The following is a 27,105-nucleotide window of genomic DNA, read 5'->3' on the forward strand; positions in this document are numbered from 1 at the left end:
AGCTGCCAGAGCAGCTGTCCCAGGCCCAGGCAGGTCCTTGGCACCGCGGGGGACCTTATTCACCTGGCTGAGCTGCGAGAGACCTGCCAGACTAAGGATGTGGGCATCAAGGTGTGGCAAGTGCATGCAGGGTAACCCTCATCACACGTGGCTGCATCCCAGCACCCTGCACCTTGCTTCTGCTGTGCACACTGCCCCGTTGTGAGTTGTGCTTTTGGTTTTGAGGGAGTGGAAGGGGAAGGAGTTTTAGGTTAATCTTCCCTAAATTACATCTGCAGAGTTTCCTTCCTTTGGTCTAGAAAAGAGCTCAAAGATTATCCATCTAAACAGATTTTTTTTTTCCAAATGCTTCTCACTTGCTCTTTTTGATGAAAGACATCATTTGAGGGGGTTCCTTTTCTTTCTGCTTTGAAAACTTGTGGCAGTAAACCAACAAGTTCCCTTCCCTTTGCATACTTACCCTAATATAGAAACTTCAATCACAGGCTGAGACGGCTTCTCTCTAAAACAATTTTCTTCCTTGATCAGTCTTTGAACCTACAGGTCTTTTATTAGATTCCATAAATGTATCTCTTGGGGGTAGTTTCATCAGAATTAGCACAAGATCAAAAATGTCAAAGCATCAAAGCAGCAGTCTGTTCTCCCTCAAGCCAAATGCCAACATAATCAGCCCATTGGTATTTTCCCTATATCCCCCTAAGACTCAAGTTGCAAGGGGTTTAACAAGGCTTCCTCAAAAAAGGGAAAGCAAACGATTTGAAGGTGAATCCTCCCAAGTGACTGACTAAACCAGCCATGCAAGGACACTATTTTAGGGCTACATAGACTTGAAGCCATATTACCATTTCACATTTCAGCTTCTCCATTTGAGGCTCATGCTTCAAACAGGACTGGGAGTGGCAGGGCTGCTTTTGGCACCATGTAGATTGAGGATTGTGGTTTCTACAGTCTGCTCTCTATCAGCTGGTCACAACTACAGCACAGAACTTCTGGCATGCAGAAGTTTCTCTTCTTAAAGCAAGGAAGTTATTAGTGAATGTGAAAAATTGAGCAGAAAACTGTTTTGATGACAGATGGGCTTTCAAAACAGTAGCAATACTGGTGGTCCTGAAAAGTGATTACATTTACATATATCCACCACTGCAAGATCATATGAACCTAGCTTCGCAGTTTCAGTACGAATACCTAGAACTGGGAAAGCTGAGATGAAAACTACTTCTGAAGGTGTTTCCAGCTTTATCCAGTTCTGTTCATCACACTTGTGGCTTTTCTTACGCAGCACCCTATCCAAAAGTTTGAAAGAATCAGTTGTTATTCATAGCCACATGCACCTGCAGACAAAACTGAGTGGTATGTGAGCTATTGTTTTTATTATTAATTGTGCTGTGAAATGTTCCTGCTAGGCTGAGGTGTTTAAGGGAGTCGCATGAACACTGCAGGACTGGTGCTCTCCATGGGCTCACTCATGTACTGCCCCACAGCTGAGTTGGCAGCAGTTGCCTCTCACCACTGGTGGAGATTACCATCCTCTCCAATACACCAGCTCAGGTGGCTCCTTTCATCTGCCTCCACCCCGAATCAGGTGCCTTGATTCAAGATGGATTAAACAAAAAAAAACCAACAAAAAAACAAAACAAGAGAATTACAAAACCAACTAAGCTGGCAGGTGGAAAAAATGAGAGAGCGCATGGGCAATTGAGTTGGTAGGTAGGAACGAATACCTTGGCCTGGGACCTGAGCAAGGCAGCTGAGAGCAGAAAGGGGAGAGAGCGCAATTTTGCCAGGAGCACATTTAAATTTGGAAGTGAATGAATGTATTATCACCCTCCATGCACCAAGAGGTGCCAGCTACCTATGCAATGAGGATTAAAGGGTCTGGCTGCTACTTGTGCCACAAAGAATGTGTCTAATCACTTCATTCAGCTGCTTGATCTAACTTCTTAATCTAGTTTAGGTTCTTTCTCTCTTTTGGACATGCTCATCTCTCTGTGTATGTTTTATATATAACATATGTGTGTGTCTGTGTATATAGTAAGAAAAACATGTATTTAGAAGTTGAAACTATCAGAATTATGGTTTCCTGTTCACCCCAGCACAAAAGCTCATCCCACACTTCCAGTCATAATTTGTTCATCTTCTGCATCCATATTATGAAGAAGCTTTAATTATGTGAGTGCAGATTTCCTGCCTGCCTTCCTGCCCCGTGCTTTGTTTCACCTCATACACAAGTGTCACCAGTATTATTTTAGTTCATTTTGCTGTGGCTTTAAGGGGTCTCAAAGGGGTCTGGATTCAAAGCACTGTCAGCGACCTACATGAAAGATGTCGGACAGAGGACCAGACATGCTCGCAGGCTAACACAGTTGAAGCTTGGGTCTCTGACTTATCTCTAATTTACAATAGGATCACACACGTCTGTTCTGTGTGGTGTCTGTCCTGAGAGTTCCCGGCAGCGCAGTGCTCCGGCTGTGAAGGTGACCTGGAAGGTGGAAGTGTTGTGGTTCTGTTCCTCAATTGCCAGCCTTGGGGTAAAAGAGACCACCAGGAGCCAGAATTTTGCACTGGCAATATTCAGCATTTGGGACTGAACTTCCAAGGATTTTGTCTCATCAGTATTTTAGCCACCCTCAACAGGCCTCCTGGGATGTGCAGTGTTTTTGTAGTGCTGATGCCTTGTAACTGCTGCCTTCTGCAACCATCAGCATACCATACTACACTCTCCAGATTAACAAAGCGCTGATTCCCTTTTTCCTTATCTTCTTTGCCCCTCAATTAGATTATCCCACACCACCCTTCTTCCATTGTACTCACCATGGAATTTTCTTTACGCGAGGTTTTCCAGGCCATTCAGAGCTCCACCTCAGCTCCACCTTTTTAGAGTGGATTCTGGTTCATAGCTTATGTACATTCAGAGGAATGAATTAGCCCACATCTGCCTCACCTTGACGGTTGTTCTGGCTTTGATTTCTTTTTTTTTCATTTCTCTATCAGTTATTTTTAGTTGTTATTTTTTCCCTCCTGCATTTCTCAGTGGTGCAGCATTTATTGTACAAGGAATCAATCACCTTATATGTCCTCTCAGATTGTGTTTGGGATGCGATTACTACATTCCTGTAGACATTGTCAGACAATGAATGTAGTCAACAGTTATCTGGTAGAAATGAAAGACTGGGAGCTAGCAGTGTGGCTCCACAGCAAATATCAATGATGTAGTTTTATGATTATTTGTAGCAATGAGAAAATATCACCAGAACCCTAATGTTATTACAATTAATTCAAGACAAACAGACATCAGCTTGTAGCAATACCCTTTACTGCTTGCATTAAGCATGTCCACCTGATTTATGGTTAAAATGAAAAAAATCACCATCATGTGAAAAATTCATATGGTGATGTGAGAGACCGCATGACGACTGTGTGAAAATTGTGATATGAATGGGGACTCACAACAGCCTTTCAAAGTCTGAATTTTAGGATACAGACAAATAAATGAGGCAGACAGGGATGCGGCCACAACATTAGTTCTGAGCACTGCATGTGGATGGGATATTTTGTGAATAAGGAAATCTTCCTTAAAAAGCCAAAAAGTTGAACACAAAACCTGCCAGGCAATCAGTACACAGGCAGTCAGGCAGGAATTGGCTCTTCTAAGTATTAGGCCTTCACGTAAAGCAATTTTATTTTTTGTATCATAAAATCAGGAAATATTTTAATGCCTTTTGTTGAGCTGTTCATCTCTGCTCTATAGCCCCAAAGAATTATTCACTGACTCCACCTGACAGGGATTACTGGATCCAAACCATTTAACTGAGGTGCTCTGCTTCCTGCTGAGCTCCAGGTGTCAAAGACTCACTAAGGATGGACTCTCTTTGCATAGGTGATTTGATAAATAATTAATAAACCTACAAAACCCTAAAGAACTAGGGAAGAATCTATATTCAAGAGAAGTTTTTAGCAATAGGCAGTTTACCTGTTCTATTATCACCTTGAACAAATGCCTAAATATAATCTGAACAGAATACAAATAATCACTTGGTCAGAAAACAGATTTAGGTAGTTTATTCCTGTAAACAATACTTACGACTTAAACATAGATGTGCTTAAAGCCCCCAGCTGGGATTAGGCCAGTATTGTGCAAACTGGTTTAAGAAACAGGAGGGAGATTTCCGGCTGGCCAAAATGTTTATGTTCTTATTTCAAATGAGCAAATTAAAAAATCGGTGCAATAAAGAAAGTGAAGAAATGGAAAATAGTGTGTAAAGTTATGGAAAAACATGGTTCCTGAGCCCAGATATGTGAGCAGCTATCTTTATTAAATGCTTTCTATTTTTAACAAAGGTGTAAGAAATCAAATGTCAGTAATCTATATTTGCTACCCACCCAGCTAGGGTAAAGTTTTACTTTCAGAGAGTATGATGGTATAACTTTGGGATTTAGCATGTGTCAGACCTGCTAGGTGCTCCAGTGAAGTGAGTAAAATGTGTAAAATGTGTATAAAATTGAGTAACTCTGTACCGACAGATGAACAGGTTGTGCTTGTTTTGAACTTGTACAAATGGGACTGCTCAACCAAATAGGTGATTTATAAAGAGAAAACGCTACCAGGTATATTCTGTCGTGTGAAAGCAATTGGACTAGCCAGTGGGAAGAATATAATGCAGCATGGCAGGCTTTAATTTACCTCTGGAATATATCAGGTACCCTCAGCATTTCCAGATCAGAAATGTTTTGTGATAAGGCTTTTCCCTTTCGGCACCGCTTTTCAGCTAGGTAGTCCCTTTAACCCTGATATTCTCCTTTACTTTCTCACGGTCTAAACACACCCCTAGAGCTCAGGAATTGTAAATTACACCACCTGTGGCTTTCTGACCAACTTCACCTAAAAGTTTTCGTCCATGCATGTAGATCTTTCAGAATTAGCTTATTTCAATCCAGATGTAATCACTTAGTTCTTTAAAACAATTTTGTATGATGGATAATCTTCAAAATAACGTTTGCCACCAAAAAGGTCAAAATATAACATCTATCTCAAATATTGTGGAGTCTTAGATATATTGGTGTGGTATTTTCTAATAAATGTTTAATTGATAATCATGAATGATTTGTCTGTTTTGTTCTCCCTGTGTTTGTAATGCTTTTTCTCCTTCACAAGTCCTATTACCCAAAGTATTTGCTATAGGACCAATTTTGGCCCTACTGAAATTAATGTATACACCTGTTATCTTTGTTGAGAGTGAGATTTAGTACAATTTTAAGCACTCTTGTTCTGTATTTCAAGCCCAGCTAACCACCAGAGTTGTTAATAATAGTTTTTGAAGTGTTTATTATTTTTGCTACTGGATCACATGTACCTACACTTACAAATAAAAAAAGGACGAATTCAATTCCAAAGTACACGGGGATGGGGTTGCTGAAAGTCAGTGGTATTGCATATAGGAACTAAATTAAATACTACTTTTATGTGACTATTTAGGTCATGGTTTTGCTTTCAAATTTGTAGGATGAAAAATGCATCAATAGGTCACTTTTATAATATCAATTTTTTTATGAAAACAGTGTACAGGAGACTGAACAACTGCAAGTGAAGGGTATTAACTATGCATTAGTTCAGATTTTAATATGACATAAATTATTGAATAGTATTTCTATATTGAATTAGTAGAGCAAACTGCTGTTTTATTTAAATGAATGCTATTGTTTTTCATGTAAGACCACTGAACACATAAAGAATCATACCAGAGGTGTTATGAAGCAGATTGTTCCACTGATTTTGACATATGGAGGTACTGTCAGGGAAGTATGTCCTCCTTAGCTGCAGTAAAGAGAACAACCTTCCTGGTTTCAGACTTTCACATTTTAAGTTTTAGTTCACTAGGTTGTCTTAGACTTAGTTGAACTAGTGACCTGTCAGCAAGGACTCCCTCGAAGTGGAGGCATCCTTTCTACTCATTTTCTCTTTGAACACTTTGCTTCCATTGAAGAGGGGGCAATGTTAACCTGTTCTTAAGAGCTTCTTTACAGTTTGTGAGCTCTAAATCCTCCTTGAAAAACAAAATAAAACAAATTTAAAGAAATTACCGCCAAACTTCTCCAATGATCTGGAATTTTATTCCATCCATATACATGCATAGTAACAACATTTGTTGAGAAATTATTTCTATCAGAAGTAGAACATTATCTTTGTGATCACCAGTTGCAGTATTGCTACTCTTATATTTAAATATATCTTATATATGAATTAGATTCATAATTGCAGCATTGAGTTTAGGGTTTTGTTTTAGACTGTGCCTTTCAAAAGATAAAACTGATTGATATGACCTCATTACTTACAATACTGCTTCCAGTAATTTTGTTCATTCTTTATAAAGTATTGCATTTAACAGCAAAGGTTTAAAAATTGAGACAGAGATGCATCAGCGAAAGAAAATACAAGTACTATACAAGAAAAAAATTGCCATCTTCATTTAACGTACGTTTCAGATTAAGAAAGTGGACAGAAACATACTGCTACATACAAATGCAAAGCCTAATGACTAAGGTACTGTATCTGCTAAAATATAAAGTGCAAACTGAGCCCAATTGTTCAAAAAATTGAAATTTTAAGGCGAACTTTACAGCATAGTTGAAACTTCTTTGCAAGTTATATTTTAGCATATACATATATCTGCAACAGCATATAAGAAAAAAAATCAGGATACACAAGTGCTTTTGAAGCTATTTCTAAAATGCTTTTCTGTATTGTTTGCGACTATTTTCTTTAAAATCTACTATACAGTGCAAACCATATGTGCTACACAATAACTATACAATAACATTACAAATGACTTTAATATAAAGTTTTTAAATAAAAAATAACATAACTACAGCTATGAATACTGCTGGTAAAATAAATTAATATTTTTGAAAATGGCACCAATAATACACTTTACTAATGGACTGTAATGAAATTACACCTTTAAGTCTTCAACTCAGCAATAGTGAAATCTCCTGATTGTCCAGATGTAATTCAAACAGCTTGCTTTAGACTGTATGGAACAATATGCTAAACACAGGTACCAAAGGTGACCGATTGTTTCATTTGACATGTTCTGCTGCATGTGACGAGCAATAAAACTTCTTATGAGTTATAAAGTTTGAAAGATTGTTGAACTGGATGTCACACAGTCGGCAATACTTTCCACTGGTTGGGGCCTGGGTAGAACCATTCACGCCTTTAGCTATACTAGACAACTGTTCCTCTGCTGTAGGAATTGCTGGAGAGACATTTTCATTGGCAGTTAAGGGATTCTCAGAGATCCAAGAAGGAGACTTGTGCCCATCTTCATGTGGAGGATTCTGGGAAATGTTCTCTTGCTGTGGGTTTGTGGCAGGTCTTTCCTCCTGTTTTAGTCCCCCATTAACTATTACCATGCCTCGGTTTTTTGGCAATAGCGGAAGAGACTCTTTCTTCTGCACAGCACATCCATTTGAAGGCACCTGGCCTTTAGGAGATTCACTTTCTGTATTTGTGCTTTGATCTAAATCAGTGTTATGAATGACGAGAGAACCAGAAATGTAATCACTTGGCTTTATTCCATAATATGGAGACAGCTGATCTGCTCCTTTAGCTTTCTTTATTGCTCCAGGGTAAAGGCATTGTGGAAGAAACAAATGTTTGTTTTCTTCTTTTGTAGCAATGAGCTGGGCTGCTTCACTAAAGACTTTTAGTCCTTGAAGTGTTGCTAAGTGTGTGGAAAATAAGTTTCCATTAGGAGAGGACTGTTTTGAGTTTCCATTTTTCTCACATTTGATTATGCTTCTTTCGTAACTGACATCTGGGCTGTTTCTTTCACTTTCTGGGTTTGGAAACACCTTATTGTCGAGCTGTCCCAGGTCGTTACGCTGATGGGCAGTGACAGGGCAAAAATTCTGCTTGTGAGCCAGGTAGTTCTCTACCTTGTTAAAACTGATCTTGCATACTGTGCACTCATGGTAGTCCAGCAGCCTTTTGGGAGAAGTGGATGTCCTCTCTGATGGGGGTAAGCATTTTTTACTGAGATCTATTGGCACATCCATCTCCAAGCAAGACACAGTGGAGTGGGGAGTATCACACTTTGAAACTGGAACGCACTTGTTAATAGAGAGTGATGTTTCCAGATGCTTCGAGACTATTCCTGGAAACATATCACATCGTGGATGGTAACATTCTCCAAGGCCCTCCGTTGACTCTTGAGTAGATGTACAAGGATTGCCAAGATTAGCCACTTCTAGAAATCGCTGTTGAACTAGTGGTGGCCTCTGCTCTTGCTCTGGTAGGCACATCTCATACATCTTCCTTCGCTTCCGGGTACGCATTGTTCTCTGCATGGCAGGCACTTTGTTGGAAGCGGACCTCTTCAGTGGGGGATCATGGCGAGTGGCACAGTAATACTGCTTGTGGACCATGTACGTTTCATGTCTGCTGAAAGTAATATTACAAGCTTCACACGTGGTCTTGTTAGGATCACTCTCCCCTTCTACTAAAGGAGCATTGGGATTCTTCACATCAGAAGGTTTTCCATTTATCTTCTCATCGCCGTTGCTTGCAGCTGACAACTTCTTAGATTGTGCTGTAAAGTCTTTTTCATGACTTTTATTGTTTGGCCCGATCAAATCTAAAACATTGGAAGAGTTTATGCAAGACGTCTGCAGAAGCTGATTCTCTGGATCTGATGTGTGAGGAGCTGCATTCAGGATGTTTATCGAGCTTTGACCGTTACTGGGACTTACAGCTTCTGGCATTTTTTCTGGAACACTGGAAAAATCTGGTGACTTTGCCATCTGCTGCCATCGGCTGCTGCAGTAATGCTTTTTGTGTACCAAGTAGTTGTCCAAATTATTGAATGTTATGTTACACTCAAAACATGTAGCCCCTTTGGGCATCAAAGGACTGTAAATTACAGGAGGATAATTGCTACTTCCATGCCTCAGTCTTCGATGGACCAGTTCAGACATTTTGGCTAATATCTCTGAAGCCTGAGGAACCACAGTGATGTCTTGGGGAAAAGCAAACTGGGAAAGAAAAGGTCCCATTGGGAAAGAAGGACCAATATTAGGCTGAACTGGTGATGAAGCAAGTCTTGGACTGGATGGTTCAGATTTTATTTTAGTGTATGAAAAACTCTGCTTATTTGTCGCAGGCTGGGTTTCCGGCCTCTGGTTTGGAAGGAAAAGTGGAGCCTTTTTTTCACATTTATCAAGCTCTGTATCAGAACTTGCATCTTTAGTCTGCATGGTCTTTTGGCTCTGGGGAACATCATTTCTGCTCAACAGGTCCGTTGCTGGCTGTAAACCTTCTTCGTTTCCACTTGGAGAGTGTTCAATGTCACTTTCTCTCTGAATTTTGTTGCCAGAGACATGTAACTCTTGGTGCTGCAGTAGCTCCCTCTGAGTTTGGAAGCCAAAATGGCAGTGATTGCATCTAAAGGCAGCTTGAGTAAGATGCGAGAACAGGTGCTGATGAAAGTTAATCACTGAGTCTGCAGTGTAAGTACAAACTGTGCATTTCAGACTAGCACCGGGCGGGAGAAATTCTTCCATTTTCACTCCTACAGAAAAGACAAGTAAAATACAAAATAAAGTGACCATTTTGCCCTTCATGAAGTATACTGGAAGACCAGTTGCACAGAAGGTACAAACACAGTGACAACTAATTTTCTTCTGATGGGATGGTATTAGTCACCCTGAAAATACTTGAATTGGGTCAGAATTTCTTTCCTTGAACTGCTAGAGGATATTCCCAGACTTCTGCTCTGCTTCGGAGAGCCTTAGTATCTGCATGCATTCAGCAGAGATGAAGGGAAAGAAAGAACAAGAGAAAGGATAAAAATAGCCTGGACTTACTCTAAATGAAAAGGTCTTAGAAATTACAGTTTTAACTAAAGGAGACATAATGTTCCCCATACACAATCACTGGAAATTTTGAATGCACAGAAAGCTCATCAAGGACAAGAGGCTCAAGGTTATGATATGGCTTGAGGTACAGCTCTCAGTGCCTGAAAGGCACAGACAGAGCAGAAGTAGCATTTTGAGCATTATTGATGCTCAGCTCTTTGCCTGCGTGAGTTGGCTGTAGTCTGGGAACAGGAGGCAGATCTATCCTCGTCAGAAAGGACTGATGAGTTGTGTGCATTGTGAAGAGACGAGGAGGGGTAAGACACGGCTTCATCAACATTTTATCTTCCACATATAATGGCCGTAGGCAACTACTGCTGTAATACAACACCTTTTCCTCATGAAATCACTACAGCTTTCCCTATCAAGAACAGTACATTCAAAGCCATCTTACAATCACTGCTGAAACAAAAACCCCATGTTTCACAGTATTTTGAAACTGAAAATGCTTTAAAAATAGACAAGACCAAATTTTTCTACTGCAACAACACAGATTCTGATTACCTGTTAGACAATAAAAACTGAAAAAATATTGGTAGGGGATGATATTCGGAATCTAAAGTGGGTATTTGTTCTGTCTACACACACACAGACATACACCATACCTTGGTCAGGTAAACTAGGTTCATGGTAGTTGGACAATATAAAGCTGTAAGAATATTGTGGCTCAACCTGTGGGAAGTAATTCGATTGTACCTGGAGGTCCTCACTTCTCCCCTAGCATCAGTGACTCCCACAGTTGTGAGTGACATTTGAATTTGAACTTCTCTTGGCCTCAGAGGCCAGAAGGGAGCCGAGGAGATACACAGCACTTTAATCAGTGCTTGTTCCCTGTCAGGCACTTTTTCACTAGGAGGCCAATGAAGCTTTAGCTCCTCCACTGCCATGAGACGGTGTTTCATACGATTCCACATCATGGGATACAGTCACAGTGGAGTGTCTCTACGGACTGTTCATTTCAGTCGGGCCTCCACACTCCAGTGATGTGGGTCTGTTACAGCCCCCAGCAGGAACAGTAACAGAAGCTGAAGCAAACAGAGCACTAGCTTACAGGGCATTTGGAAAAGGAATGTTCATTCCTACTGCAGAAGCTGTTACAACTTGTGAGAGTCTGTATAGAAAAACAAAGATGGACAGGATCTGAAAGAGAGCAAGAATGATTGAACTGACTGGTTTATGACTAAAAAGAAGGGGAAGGCCTGACTTTTAGCTGCTGATCTGAGAAATACCTGAAGGTTCTTACTGGAAATTCAGCAGGATCTCAGCCCTATGTCTTTCAAGGAATACAGATGCTTATCTCTAGATTGCAAGAAGACATGGTCACTCACAGCTCATGGCTGAAAACCCTCTTGACACCTAAGCCAACGGTATGTCACTAAATGCAAAGAGCTGAAGCAACCCTTTTACACAACGGCTAAGATTTCAGAATTTTCCTCTGCTTGGGGAGAAATGAATTTGTTATCTTCCAAGAGTACCTGGTTTTAATTACTAGGCTGTAAGACATGCTGGGCTGCACTCGCCTGCTCTTGTTGAAGCTGTTCCTACTGTTCGCTGGTTCACTGAACTGTGAAATATTTGCTAGGCAAGAGACAGAAAATGGCAATAGCCTGATATTCAAAGTTAAGATCTGGAAGCACAAAAAGATCTGACCTCTGAATGAATGGCTAAGTGTTGTCTGTGTTCTCTACATACAGAAATTTCTCACTCAGCACTCTTCTAGTCCTGTTCTGGGAGGTACCAAACTCCTCCAAGGCAACATGATGCCTTCTAAATTTGTAATTGCTGCCCAAGTATCAGAGGAACATTTTTCATTTCACCAAGTCCACAGAGTAGATTCCCAGTCCTCCAGGAGTTTTTACACTGCAGCCGAATAAGGCTTTCTTCTCTGAATAAAGCACACAGTAGTGTCCTTTAGACTCCATCCATTTAACAGGAGGATCAGGAACTCCTGCAGGGCCCTTGCCTCTTTCCAGACACAGCTCTGTACACTAGACAGACAACAGAGCCATAATCTGACACTGCGGTCTTTCTTATTTGTAGGTTTTCTCTGCTACTGAAAACTCCAATACAGAATGTTCCGCAAACTCAAAATTTGTGTTTCCAGCCCTAATTCAAAACAAATTCAAACAGCACACTCAAAGGACCTTCAGGAAGGGAGATAAGATTCCTGCTGTGTTCAATTTTTAATCTCAGGAATTTTGTAATCCCACTTTCTGTGTATCTAGTGTTATAATTTAAACAACATGGACAAAGAAAATACTATCCCCGTTTTATATTTATAAGGAGGGAAAAGAATATTGTTATGCAACAAGAAGTTTATATGAAACAGGTGTCCTGGGAAAAGCACACAGAGTTCTGGACCCTGGTCCTTAAAGCCTCCCACCTAAGAAGCCTACTCTAGGACCCCAAGATCTTATTTCAGAAGAACTTGCTCTCTGGTGGTGTGTATTTCTCCGATGAGCATCAAAACAGGGTAGGTAGAGATTGTAGTCTAGCAGACTCACGTTTGTTGGATGGAATCCTGAAGTAATTGATTGAATTTCTCAGAGACCAAGCAGCAGCAGTCTAACTGTGTCTGGATTCCTGAGTGTACCTTCACCAGTAAAGAAATGCTGCGTGTATGTGTGTATACACACATTAAGAGAGAGACAGCATTCAAACGAGCATCAGTAGATAAGAGAAATGACACTGGTTACCTGGGAGAGGTGCTTGGTGTAGAACACAGGTCAGAAACTGTTGACATTTTGGTAGTATCTACACGTAATGCTTGCATATATTTGGAGAGACATTGATCCACTGAATGTCTATAGCGAATAATTCTTCAAATAGCTAAATCTAGAAGATGATACAGGAAAAGACATGGTACTTACCACTGTGAGAATTTAGGTGCATTTCCAGAGCTCTTGCATTAGAAAAACTTTTGGTGCACTGCGGAAAGGGGCAGACACTGGATATCTGCTGAGAACTATCTTCGTTCTCCTCTGACAGTTGAGGCCCCTCTCTTTGCCGCCCACTGCAGTAATACATGAGATGGGCCTGCAGGTTCCGCTCGCTTCGATACCAAATGCCACAGGATTTGCAAGGGAATATGTCCTCTACAAGCAAATATAACCAGGTGCAGGTTAGCCACGGTGCACTCAGTGTCAACCAATTAACACAGCTGGATTAATTCCCCTCAATTCCCCATTAAACGCATGCTTATTTAATAAAATATTGAAAACAGAGCCACGGGTTTATTAAAATGTCACTTGCAGGTGAGAGACTGAACATGGGAGACAGTTGTTTCTTTCAAAAGGAGATATTAGAAAGTTACTAGAAAAAAAAGCTAGAAGTTTTTGGCATGTAATTATTTAAAAAATTAAATTAAATTAATTGTTTGTTGAGAATATGCAGTATTAAGTCAAGAACTAAGCTGTATTTCCAGTAAATCACTACTCAATAGGTGACATCTTTCAATTGTGCTTTTTTTTTTTTCTGTGTGCAGAAGTCTTTCCAGCATTGGGCCTTGGAATTTTTGAGTGCTAATTGCAGATCATTCCGAAGAATGTATATTTTCAGAATGCTTATGCAGTTATTACTGTAAAATCCTGTTGCTCTGATATCCAGGAAGCCAGGCTGGATTATGTTTCCTTAAGATCCTACAGTGTTGAATGTAATATTATACTAAGCAGCATGTTTATTTCCTGCATTCCTGTTGTTATTAATACTAGAAGTTAAAATTTCTGATGTACTTTTGTCCTCTTGTTTTTGGTAAATTGTTACTGTTCCACTTTTCACTATGCAAAAGGAATATTTGCTAAGAATAATGCAATTTTTCATTGTCTTCTATCCCAAAGTGTCAGCATCCTCTCTGAGGGGAAGACAATGCAGAGGTTGCACAGAGTGCTTCCCAGCGGCAGAGGGAGTAGATAATTTGATTGTGTACTGAAGGCTACATACTTTACTCACGTGAAGAGTAATAATGAATACTTTACACAAAGCAGACATATTTGGTTGTTAATATCCCATCAGAAGGATACCTACACAGTGCATGTTGCGTATCTGTCTTCGACAAAAGACCTGTCTGATCTTTCTGAAAGCTGAACTTGCCATCCTATCAGTAAGAACAAGGAAGAAATCCCAGCCCTTTAGGGTACATCTACACCAGTAAATTAAACAGCGACAAGGTCCAGACTAGGGCACTGGAACTTCTTGTTTGTAATGCTAAATCATGAGAATGGCCCCTTCTACACTTTTAGCTTGAGTCAATTAACACCTTCCCCATTCCTGCATACAGTTCAGGAGTTACCATGGGCCTAGGATCATTCCCCGAAATGGTATGGACACTTCTCACCTGTTTTTGAGACTAAGAGACGATAAAATTATGAGTGCAGCCAGACTGTCCCAGCTGACCTCAGGATCAGAGAATGGGCAATTGCAGTCAACTTCAAAACACATCTTGGTCAACATCAAAACTCCCACTGACTTCAGACTTCAAAAAGCTGCTAGTGATTGTAATTAACTTAGTCTTGAAGAATGGTTGGCTGCTCTGAAAATAACGGCATGTGTAGCTGATGATGTATTTCATTATCATTCATGACAATTTATGTTTAAGTACAAATACTGTGTATAGGACTGTTCAATCCCTCAGGTGAACAAAATTGAAGACTCCAGCCCGTTGAAATGGATGAGTCTTTTATTTGTTAAATATCTACAAATGCAGCCAAAATTTACATTGCTGAGTTTGCTTCTCTGACTGCATTGCTACTGCTTGTCTATTTTTCTGCTCGTGAATTTGCATAAAATATTTTCACCACTACCAGTTTCTATTTTTCCCTTTGCCACTGAATAATTGTGCATGAATTTAAGACACAAACATTTAATGGAGCAGTTAGTATTCCAGTATACACCACGACAAAAACATTACTGATACCGTTTGCATCATTTGAAATGTCCATCTCATGTGAAAGCTGACATTTCAGCATCTGGTTTTGGCTTCAAATGGTTTTAAAAAGTTGGAACTGTTGAGGTTTCCACAGAAGAGAAAGTCCAAAAGTAGTAATAGGAAATTCTGATATGGGCAACATGTCATTTGAATTCATTTGACTGCCTTCCATCACAGAATTTAACTTTCTGATTACTTAACGAATTTGACTTCCAGCCATCTTTATTTCCTATGGGCTAGATGGCCTGGACAGTCCATAGCTCCAGTTATGCATGGTGAATATGTGACTCCTGTTACATGCCATGCAGAGGAAATTAATTTGAGAAGTTTTACACACTGAGAGGATGGAATTCCAGGGAAAACAATGTATAGAGATGGGATCTGAAACTATTACTCCCCTAAAGCAATGCAAAATAGATAAAGGCTACTTGAAGTTAATATTTTAATTCTTTAAAAGCAAAATATTTCAATTTGTTTCAATGGATAGTTTCCAAATATTTCAATGAATCAATTCAGGAAATGAAACATTCAAGTTCAAGCTGAATGAGGCAAAGGATATATTAAAATTCTGATTTTTCAAATAGAAAATGTTAGGAAACATTAAAAAACCCCCTACAACACTTAATTTTTCTAGAAACTGATTTTTTTTCAGAGATCTAGCAAAAGAATGGTTAAGACCTGTCTCACTACAAATCTAGAGGTGCATTCAGCATATTACTGGACTCAATCTAGCTCGAGACTTTACTGAAGAAACTGAATTTCACCAACTCAACAATGAAATGTTGAAACAGCCCTGCCTGGTGAGAGGCAGAGTCAGAACCGAGGTGGAAAGTTCTGGACAGCAAGACTTGCTACTTTAGCAGCCTCCTGGAGTTAGGGGTACAAAGGTTACTCCAAGCTGCTGCTAAGCCTGTATAGCAAGAGCTGATGCACTGTAAAGTTAGACTCTTAGCAGCAGAAGTGGCAATGACCTGTGCGGCTTTCCAGGGCTCTGCAAAAGGCAGTGCTGGCAGCAAAGGTGTTTCCAGAAATCTGACTCTGTAGAAATCTGACTACTTTGCCAAAACCCAGAGTTGGCCTCATGTAGATTTGCACAAAAATACATCCTCAGCTGAAACAAGCTGTGAATGAGTCTTTGCCCTTTCGGCTAGGTAACTCCCTCCCTGGTGGCTTCCTTGCAGCTGCTGGCTATAAACACTGGTCTGCCCTAACTCTGGTAACTTGGTGGTCCATTTTAGGGGCTTCTGACACCTTCTTTTGGAAAGGTCCTGTACAGTGCTAATTGCTGGTTCTGTGAAAAGGTATGTCAGCTCACAGTAGCCCCACTGCTGAGGTAAAAATGAATGCGCTTTGATAAAGGGCTTGAGGTTGCTGCCAACTTACTCTCTGGAAGAGAGGACTTGGATGACTTGGACATTTTAAGGTTTATCTTTTAAAACAGGCTGACAATAAATCTGTAGCTATCAAGATTGTTTACACAGAAAATAAGCAATTACTAAAAAAAAAAAAAAAAAAGGAAAACACAGAATGAAATGTGTTACCACAGGTATTTTAACTAGTCCTGTCTGAAGAGCTTGAAGATGGTATGACTGTTCAAGACATAGCGTCATTTGGTGTGAGCCTGAGTGGCAGATCATGTGTCTGAATGTGTATTCACACCTGAAATACTGTGTTCAGTAGTTCACTATATCTAATTACAATACTTAGAAACCATGGGAAGCACAGGGAAGTGCTCCAACATGGGATCTAAATGCACAGGCTTACGAATTGCTGAGAGCCAAGGATGTGCAATAGGTCTAAGTGATGACTGGTGAGGATCACAGTAACAGCTAACGTACTAGAAAAGTACTTAGGAGGATGAGGGACTAGGGGTGTATAAAGGTAAAAAGCAGTAATAAGAAAAAGTTAAAGAAATGAAATTAATTCAAGCTGAATTGTCCCACTTCAGGAACTGACTTATGTACTCATGTCCCTCCTCTCTAAAGACAGCACTTAATTACATGCTGTATTTTGTCCATGATAGGGTCTATTGATGGCCAGAGGACCTAAAAACATTCTTGGATAGCCACACTGAGTGGAGATACTACAATAAATCAGGGCTGCTATAAGGCATGATCTCCACTGCATTTTGAAACAGCCACTGAAGAGATGTGTTCTTTCTTTCCATTGAGTATCATGAATTATTACCAGAAGCTGCAGCTGTAAGCAGCAAGCTTACTTGAGCAGCAGAGGCTGGACTTTGTGAGCTAACAGGCCTGTCTTATCTACTTTTTTAAGTTTCTGATCCTATTGCCTCTGGGAGCAGATCACAGAACCTCCACATGAGGGCAGGTCAGATACTCTGGGTGAGGCTCTTGCAGACCCCAGCCGCCAAACGGCTCTTCTTCCTCCTTTTATGTCTGCGAGTTCATCTGAAATGATGGCGGAACAAAAGCAGGCTTCGAGCTGTGGGTATTAAGTCATGTGGTTTCTGTGGTCTTGAATTCACTAGCACTGTATTAGGTCTTCACATATGCCTTAAAGTACTGCTCTTTTAAAAAAACGCCAGAGAATAGTATTCATGACTTACTATTCACAATAGCTGTAGGCAAAATAGATGCCATGGCAGCTTGTTGCGGGAGCAATTGTATTGAGTCCAGCAGGCGTGCAGGATACATCCCTTCTGTGAGAGTCATCTGACTAGCAGCTTGCAGCCTTGAGTCAAAATCTACAACAAAGGCAATCAGCTCTTCACCCTCTGAGATGGCCTTGGTCGTGGTACACCAAAGCTGCCCTCCTACAGGAAACATAAAAGCAGGAAGATTTAATTGATGATATCAGATTCCAGAACTTAAAACATCAGTGCCATATCTTCACACTCTTTTTTTAAATTTCAATAGCTTGTTCAAGGTAAAGAGGCAAACAATTTTTACTGTCTTCCTTCTATCAATATAGGAATTTTCAATGTATAAGGACAACAATTTGGGGATACTTTTCCTAACTAGTTGGAGCATGAATATTCATTTTAGTTTTTCATTTTGTCTCCTAGAAGGCCAGCATTATGAAAATCAAGATACAGGTGAAAATATTTTATATGGCACTTTTCTCATCATTACTTTTCACCGAACTTCCTGTATATTTTTTCATAACTCCAAGTTTGTTTTATTTTGAATACCAAATCACAGCACAATAAAACCAAACAGCTGCAAGAAAGAAATCAGTTTTGCTCTTAACGGCGTTCTTCCCCTCCCTTATGTTTGTCACCCTCTTTCTCTAAAAAACCTTCCCTTATGTAATATTCTTCGTAACATGACTGCTTTATCTCTGCTTACACTGACTGAACTTCCTGAAAAGAAGATATGCCAAAGATCTGTTTCATAAAGGCTTATTCAAATAAAGGTTTGTTTAAAAGGGGGGGGGGGAGGTGGAAGAACTTTCATCAAACAGTAAGATACACTATAGCTCTGTGCTGCAAATGTCACGTGTAGTGCATTAAAAAGAAAATTAACTATGCGAGTACATCTACTAATGTATTTGAATGCGATAGTGAATGCTCATTTATTTAACATGTTTAGACAGGCAAAGCACTTATATTGTGTTATCTACACTCTCAGGCCTAGATACATATCCAATACAGTTATGCCTGAAATAATGTTGCATACTTTGTATGTTATAAAGCTTTTTTTTCCTCAGGTTTTGTATATATAGAAAAAGCTATATGTTGTATTCATTAGGCAAGCAAAAACTGTACTCGTTTTGATAAGTAATATTGCTGTGTTTATCTTTCGGCATAACTGCCTTTTCAACTGCACTTCATTTTTTTCCCCTCAAAGAGATTATAGTTTTAAAACAACTTGTTGCAAAAATCTGGTAGAGGAGATAACAACAGTGTATGATATGCCACAGCTAAATGGAAGAATTAGGACATTGTTTTAGAGAAATCTTGGACAATTAATTAAACCAGTCTATTAGCTTTCAAAGATGAGCAAACAAAACAGCATCAGTGACAATGTGTTTCAGTGGAAAAATAAAGCTAAGCTTCCAGACCTCAAAGTGGTGTAAAAGTTTCAAAGCAGAAAAGTGTCTTTGTATTCACCCTTTGGTAATACAGCAGTTGAAGGTGGCTCCAAAGTTTACAAACAATTTACTGTGGTGGGACCAAAGGATACTAAGGTTTACTACCCTCCAAAATTACAGCATTAAATGGTGCAAATCTGAATAATTTCCTCTAGAGAATAAGAAGATGAAATGTGAAGATAGTGCCATAAATGTCTACAAATGCAGAGTCCTAATGCCCAAGCAGGAATTCAAACATTTGAAGAGCATAGTCTGACTTATTGCCTGATATAAATCAGGAGTAAATATACAGAAGCCTTTAAACTGGTATAAAACCTGTTCAAGAGAGAACCTGGCTAAATTCCTAAAGTGTACTTAATTAGTCTCGTAGATAAAAATATGTGATACACACGCTGCAATTTGAGAGTCTGAAACTGGGTACTCTCACTGCCAACACCACACAGTTCATTTTCTGGGAGGAACAGGGCTTCCATTATTAACATGCACTTCTATTTTATTTATGTGCAGAAGGTGTAATAATCAACCAAGATGTTTTAGTACATTTTAATATAGAATAAGAGCTCTTCCTAGACTGTATTATTCACTGGATTTCTTAAAATAAAAATGAGCCACTGCAGAAGAACCAACTGAGACTTTCTCTATCCCTGCAAACATCTTGACATGCTGTACCCTTGGGGGGAAAAAAAAAAAGAAAAGTGTAGTTGATTACTGGGTCTCCAGCTGCAATCAGTCTGAATCAGCTAAAAGGCTGACTCAGTCTCCTGGTGTTAGAGCTCCTCAGGGTGTTGACTCATGTCCAGCAGCAGATTAAACTGGGACAGCTGAAGCGAGCAGTGACCTCGGCTGCCTGCTCCACCCAGCTCCTGGAGGCTGTCACACCTACGGCAGGCACAGCCGAGTGGGATGTGTGACAGCTTCGGAAGCACAACAATCTCTAGCTTGGCTTATTAAAGGAAATCAGAACTACAGAATTTTAATCCACTCCTGCATTGGAATACAAACCTTCAGCCCAGCAGGATTCAGATCCAAGAATTACCTTGTTATTTTGTTTTCTTTCATCCCACTCTATAGAAAATCAGGCATTTAAGTAATCATGACATATGCGTCCACGTTTTCATCAGTACACGATACTGTGTTAAGTTACATCCCCAGATGAACTCCCAAATGATGCATTCTTCCAGCTACTGGAAATGCAGTATACCACCTCAGCAGCAAAGGTCACCCACAGGGTCAGGACAAGTATAGTCCCCTCTTGTCCCCTTCTATGCTTGCTTGCACAGGGTAAGGCAATAGCTGCTGTTTTGAAAGATGCAAATGACTTTATTCTCCTTAATGCAGTGAATGCAAATATCCTGGCCTTCATGCACAGCAGGAAAACAGTAGAAGAGAAGTCTTCTTGAACCTTCTACTGCACGGTCAGGGAAATGGCACACAGAGAACCTGGCAGAGGCTTCCGCATTTAATAGGAAGTTCCAATCATGACTATCATATGAATTATTATGCTGCCTAGCCTTGCCAGGGATCAGGGCTTCCTTACAGGTGGTGGTTACAAAACAGGAAAAAAGTTATTGCTTCCCACAAACATTTCTACAAGCTAAAATACAACTGACATATACACAGTAATTTCTCAGGAGCACATCTTTTTATAAAGCAAAGGACAGTGTTAACAACAAATTTTCAAAAGGATAATAAGGAAGTGTTTGCCAAGTACTGGTGGCAATGGAGAAAGAGATAGGAAGATGTTTGCTTGAAATATTTGCAAACACGTGAAGATTTCATAAGGAAACATAAAGGCCTGTTATTTATGTGAGATGAAGTTCTGAATAAGCTGGCTAGAAACTTTTTAACCAACTGTTCCTTTTGTCAGAAAAAGCTTATGGGGGGTGAAATGGTTCTAACAAAGCTTTACCAGGCCAAGTTTCTCAGTCCTAAGACAGATGAAGTCATCAGAAGAAGAGAAAAGATGAATGTCCAGATAAGCTCTAATAGGGATGAGTGACTAACAGTGCACCAGAAATGAAGTTGTGGTTATATTATTTGGTTAGAATGCAAGACAATGGTACACTGGTGATTTTGGCCCTCTTCTCACCCATAATGAGTACACCAGTCATCCATTTATACTGAAAGGGTCTTACTGGTTTTACATGTGAGGGTAAGAAAAGTCTTATTCTTGCTCCAGTGCAGAAGGGAAGTTTTGAAATACCAGAAGGTTTTGTGACATTGGAAAGCTGTTTTCTCTACAAGTATAGTTCTGACTCTGTGAAACTGAAAATAAGCTTCTTGAACTTACAATATATTGTTTTATATCTATGGTTAAACCAAAGAAATTTATGTGATATATAATGCAAACATATCAAGCGGAAAAAGAGAATAAAAATGTCTGTAAACACTATGTATTTATTTGAACTCTTTTTCTAGTTCACATTGCAAGGAATTAGAAATGCTCACTTAATCATCGAAAGTTGGGAAAGTTAAAAAATATCATGTTGTGCAAACTAGAGCAAAAAATTACATTCCAATTGCATTGGCATGAATTCTTTATCAAATGACATCAGGCACTGAAGCAGCTATCTGATACCCTCAGAGTTTCCACCAAATAGAAAGGTTATTTCAGGATTCTCTTCTTTGCATCTTTCACTGCAAATATTTCTGCTGCTTGAAGAAAACCCAACACCCTTAAATAAAAAAAACAAAACAAAACCAAACCAAACCAACTTTCTATGCAAAGGAAAAAGTAAGGTCCTGATGTCCCTGAAAAACTGTGGACTTACTGTTCTTTGTAATGTTTATGATCAAGATTCTTGTGCAAACAGATCTGGTTCCTAACAGGAAGCTTATAAATCATACTCATAATTGCTGTCAAAACTGCAGTGGAGTGTACTGCAAGTTTCGATAATAAAGAATAGAGTCACAGTTCAAACTTGATTACATTTTGGAAATTCATGCTGCTCTTACAAGAATCAGTGGTCTTAAATATCTTCTTCTCCTGCCAAATTTTTCACTTGCACTTTTTATTATTTATGAAATCAGTGTCTGCACAATGTCATGCAGACCTCTGCTGATAAACTCTAATTAAGATTAAGACAAGCCTTTTGGAAAGGATCCCATCATTAGCAAACATGATAAACACAAAAATACTCCCTACTTGTCAACCAGGAGCAATTCAGTAACCTAACAGTATTATCTGTTGCTAGGCTACAGAGCTGACAAAGCTTCAATTATATTGTATGGCCATACCTATAGAATACTGTATAAGCAAAATATATCTAATATAAAAGCATTTAACTTCATCCATGCTATCTGTAATTCATGGCTTCTTTCAATGGCAAAAATCAGGTTAATAATTACATAGCATGCTGGAAAAAATCTTAGCGATGTGTCATGTTTGCACAATTTTTTCTAATTTATCTCTATGATTGATAGACATTTGCTTTGTAAAAATAATAAAATGCAAGCAATGGGATGCTGTAAACCACAAACGCAACTACATCTGGGCTCATCAAGATATGGAACCACACTTAGTATAAAAAATATATAGTAAATTGAACCAATTAAATCATATTTAGATGTGGTAATACTCTATCTTCTGTATTCAGAAGAAGGAGTACTGTGGTGATAGATATGCATGCTAATACAAAACTTTATTTTATGTAGGACAGACATCTAAAATACAAGAGAAACTGGCTTTTTTTTTAAAACAGCCCTTCATTCTTTCCTTCTACATTTGGAATTTTTTTTAAACAAAGCAACCTCTATTATCCTATTTAAAATCAGCAATTTGCTCTGAAGATTTAACTAAAGCCATGGCCCTTCACCCTTTCTGATTCTCAAAACCCTGCAACACTTCCAGGGAAGACACAGACACCAGCACAGTGAGCCTTCTGATGGTGGGCTTCTTTTTTTTCCCACTTATTTTTTGCAGACCTTAAGGAGTGATCATTTCGGGTCTGTGGGTCACAGTCTGAAAAAAAATATATTTAAGGACAGACTCCCCTATTAACTCCACCGGGAGAAAAGAGCTTCAAAATGGATGGAACCATAAAGCCTTTTGATTCATACCACTGCTTTTAAGAAAAGTGACTTAAGAAAGCAAGTAGCTAAAATCGTTTCCACTGAGTACAGCTGTTTCATGGAAGGAAGTGCAGCTATGTTTTCACAGATGAAGAAGCATAATGACAATATAAACATATATTCAAAGGCAATCCCAGTTTTCCTGTCTTCAGCTTAGTCAGTTTTCCTTGCTGAACCATTTGAGTCTAGTTTTTTGACCCAGAAATGGCATACATCTTTCACAGAAATTTAGGAAATCAATGGCAATTTCTATTAAAACTAATTTTCAGTGCCAGTTAATTCAGAAGTACTACTTTCGTGTAGTAAAATCTGTGCTTACTGGATTTGATTGTGTTGCTGCAACAACATAATAGCCCATTTCCTGTACACACATCTTTTTGCAAGAAGGGTCAAAAGACTATCAGAATTTATTTAAACAACAGACTGTTACTCTTAGCGACTTCCAGGCACCGTCAACTGAATTAAACCTTCCTCTCCCAATGAAATATTCCAATCTGTAAGAAATTATGCTTTTTAGTAATGGTAATGGGTGTTGGAGTTAATTTATTATCTTCCCTCCTTTGTTGCACAGGTTAAGCATTTAAGGAGAATTTGCACATCACAATAGGATGGGATCTTCATATTTGGGTTCCTCCTGCTTCTCACCCATGGGGTTGTGACGACTCAGCATAATGAATGCCATTTCAGTGTGGCACAAGTTACTGGGCAGATCTCTAATTTTTGACATGAACAAAGTACATAAATCTATACGTAGACACATTGTTTAATAAAAAAATTATAATTAATTCAAATCCAATACTGTTGAAATTTTTTGACAGTAGAGTGGTACAAGGAACAGAACTTATAAATTATGTGTGCCCCTTCTTTGAAAAATGCTTTGGAGGTTTCTTTGTGCATTGGCAAATACAGTAGGAATATGAGGTATTGTGTGGATCCTCCTGCACAGCACCTGATAAAAGAATAAAGAGCTGTGACATATTCTTAAAACAATAGAGGAATTAAAGAGAAACAATGGGCCAGCTGCTTCATTAATACAATCAAAAGAGAGCCCAGCACAGAGGAGTCCAGATAATTAAGCACTACTCTTTTAGACCTTTTTTCTATAATAAAATTGCTAAAAATTTATTAACTACTTCATAGTTGCTAGATAGATCTATGTACTTGTTTATTTAGGTTGATTAATGCCTTTTCAGTATTCTACAACATGCCAACTCATGGTTCGTACAAGTTTTTGAATAAAATAATGTAAGAAAAAGTGATATGGATCTGTGGTATATACAGCAATAAATCAAAAGCATTTTGTGAAGTCTTTCCAGTTGCCAAATAATTCTTTGCATTTTTCACGTGCATACACAAAATACATACTTTGCACAGCATTTTTGCTATTCATGTATTTTAATGCCAGGGTTCCAACCATCTCTCTGTGAAGTGTCTCAAAAATCACCACTGCAAATTCAGACTTCTCAAGCTCTCACAAAAATAGTTTTAGTGCTACATTAAGATTAATGAGATGATTTCCTAGCATCTTCTATCATTTTTCCTTGTTTACTGATCAAAGGAGATTGCCAGAAGATACTTGACCTTTAATTTTAACTAAACCACTGCATATTATAAGCTTGCAGTGTACTGACTGCAAAAAATGCAAAGTGTATTATACTCTATAAAATTAGACCAATACAGTGGACAAACCAGTTCTGTTGCCACTTTTACTATTACCTTTATGTTCAGCATAAAATATGGAGCCCGCTTCATTTTTAACTCACTGAACAAACTGCCAAATAAAGGAACTGCAATGATATTTTTCAGAACAGAACAACAGAATACTCAGCTTAAAGGCACTGGCCAAATGGAAGAAGGCAGCTTTAAAATCCCTGCATTTTGAGATGTAAAATGTCTGACCAGAAACAGGGAAGAAAAATATTCCTTCAGAATATAGCTCTTACTCCTGCACCTGAGTCAACCTGAGCTTTGGGCCTGACTTCAGCTTAGCCATATCCTGACAGCTGACTGTTTTTATCTGAATAGATGATTTTATAGTTAAAACTGTCAGGCATTATATAGCTGATCAAGAGAAAAAGAAAAATATTAAAGGAACTTGCCAGTCCTAGGGGAGTGAACTCCCAAACCTGGCATCTCTGTGTCAGTGTAAGGGGTAGGTCTTTCCCTTGCTGCAGTACAACTACAGCAAACACCACAATCTGTATTGCAGCAGCTTTTGAATTAATACCACAAAAAGCTTGATCAGCTGAACCCCAGAAGTACACTGTTTCTGAAAAGCAAAGCATATAACAAACACTTAGATTTGACCTCTTATTTTTTTCCACTGTTGTCTGCCTGCTTTTTGTTAGTTTTAAGATTTCTATGCGTTTCCTCCAATTAAATGTCCGCATGTAACACTCAACAGAGTTCTATTAGGTAAAGAGGCAAAATAGATTAGTGCTCCGAAAATATTCACAGGAAAATAATGTGGTAATTTTATTTGCCATTTTCCCCCCTGATAGAGCTGTCACAGCTTATTTACCACAGGGGGAGACAGTTAAACCCATATCCTTAGAAGTTCTATGCATTTAAGAGGCTTATATATCTCTTCTGGGACCCTCGTTCAAATCCTAGGCTAATCAGAGTGAATACATATCTTTCTATTAGATGGCTCTAAAAAGTCTTAGGTGATATCAGTTCCTGGTGGACGACAGTCCACAGCGTAAAACTATTAAATGTTTGGCACAAATGGCAATACTTACGGAATGAAGCTGAAAACTGTAATATCCTCCCACATCACAAGAAGTTAAGTCTGCTGCTCAGAGGTGGAAATTAAAGCCTGCCACAAATGCTAAACCTGTTATATTTCCTTAATTCAGCATAAACGCAAACAAGGAAGTCGAAGGAGTTCTTTCACAAGTTTAGCAATTTCTTCTTTTTTTTTTTTCTTTTCTTTCCAAATTCCTCTGATTTGAATTGAGTGCTACACCTGTTTTACATTTGAATTGGGTCTCACTTGAGTGTTATTTCAGAATTTACTAATCCTTCAGAAAATAAATGATAAACAGCTTGAAAAAAAAACGATAAACCCTTGCTGACATTGCCCACGTTGCACTCCCATCACCACTGCAAAGGAGCTAGGACTTACTGTGGCAGCAAACTCATCTCCCCTTTTACTTTTTACAGGATCAGTGAATGGGCACTCTCCAAAGAGCTTCCCAGGAGACATTCCCAGGAGACCCCTACTGCCTTCCCCAGCTTCTGTGGATGCACCAGGTTTCAGAGAGAGAGAAAATGGACTGCTGAAACCAACTACTCTGAAGCAGGGCTTTGGATACACACATTCCTACAATCCCCGCTTCCCTAACAGCACAGCTGTAAAGTGACCTTTTCGTAGCCTTACAAACACAATCATGCCTGTGGATTGTCTTTTCAGAGTAATTTTGTGAGACGGGAGTGTATGAAAAAAGGAGGTGATTAAATGAGACAATAGATATGCTTTAATGGCACCTCTTTCTTACAGAGAAAGCAGAGTACACTACGTCTTATCAATGGATTTTCTGCTGTCTTGCACCTGCTGCTGTAGGGCTCATTTCTTGCCCCTGGGCAAATGTAGAGTGAATGGTAAACGTACCTGAGCAGGAGGAAGGATTATACAGAGGGAGCTGGATTGATAGGTTGTATTTATAAAGGAAATAAACACATTAAATAGAAGGACAGATGGGGAAGTTATAGAATGGCAAAACCAAAGTAAGAAATAAATATCGGCTGAGACCTGGTTGCTTATTCAATACAGGGGCCATGCTCCAGAAGAAGCTCAAGGCTGCGTCTGAAACAAAAGCCACCTTTCATAATGAACAGAAGCTGGAGCATTTAGTTGTGCGCACTGTAACCCTGAGAAAACAGTTGCTATTGCTGCGAATTATCTTGGACCTTTCCTCACCTTAACGTTCAGCTCACAGGTTGAAGTTCAGGAACTAGTTTACCTCAGCTGTGACAACCATGGAAACAAAGTAGCACTTCTTGATTCAAAAAAAAATCTTGCTCCCACTTAAGCCATTAGAACATTCTACATTGGCTGCAATGGAAAGAAGACTGTGACAAATCAGTGTCTCTCTTAGTAAACAAACAACTAAGCAAAAGCCATTAAAAGTAGATTTGCA

General features: G+C 39.1%; 1 protein-coding gene across 2 annotated transcripts in view; it reads right to left on the reverse strand.

Annotated features, from left to right (window-relative positions):
- Window positions 1–6,089: 6,089 nt before the first annotated feature.
- The window catches only part of ZFPM2 (zinc finger protein, FOG family member 2), a 321,899-nt gene continuing 300,883 nt past the window's right edge, over window positions 6,090–27,105 (reverse strand). For both annotated transcript variants that reach the window (XM_030012582.2, XM_030012581.2), the window contains 3 exons: window positions 17,406–17,612; window positions 12,783–13,007; window positions 6,090–9,566 (listed from right to left, as the gene is read on the reverse strand). In XM_030012582.2, coding sequence (XP_029868442.1) covers window positions 7,075–9,566; window positions 12,783–13,007; window positions 17,406–17,612 — 2,924 coding nt within the window. In that variant the 3' untranslated portion in view covers window positions 6,090–7,074. The remainder of the gene's footprint in view (window positions 9,567–12,782; window positions 13,008–17,405; window positions 17,613–27,105) is intronic.

This window comes from Aquila chrysaetos, chromosome 4 (genome assembly GCF_900496995.4).
Source record: "Aquila chrysaetos chrysaetos chromosome 4, bAquChr1.4, whole genome shotgun sequence".
NCBI classification, from domain to species: Eukaryota; Metazoa; Chordata; class Aves; order Accipitriformes; family Accipitridae; genus Aquila; species Aquila chrysaetos.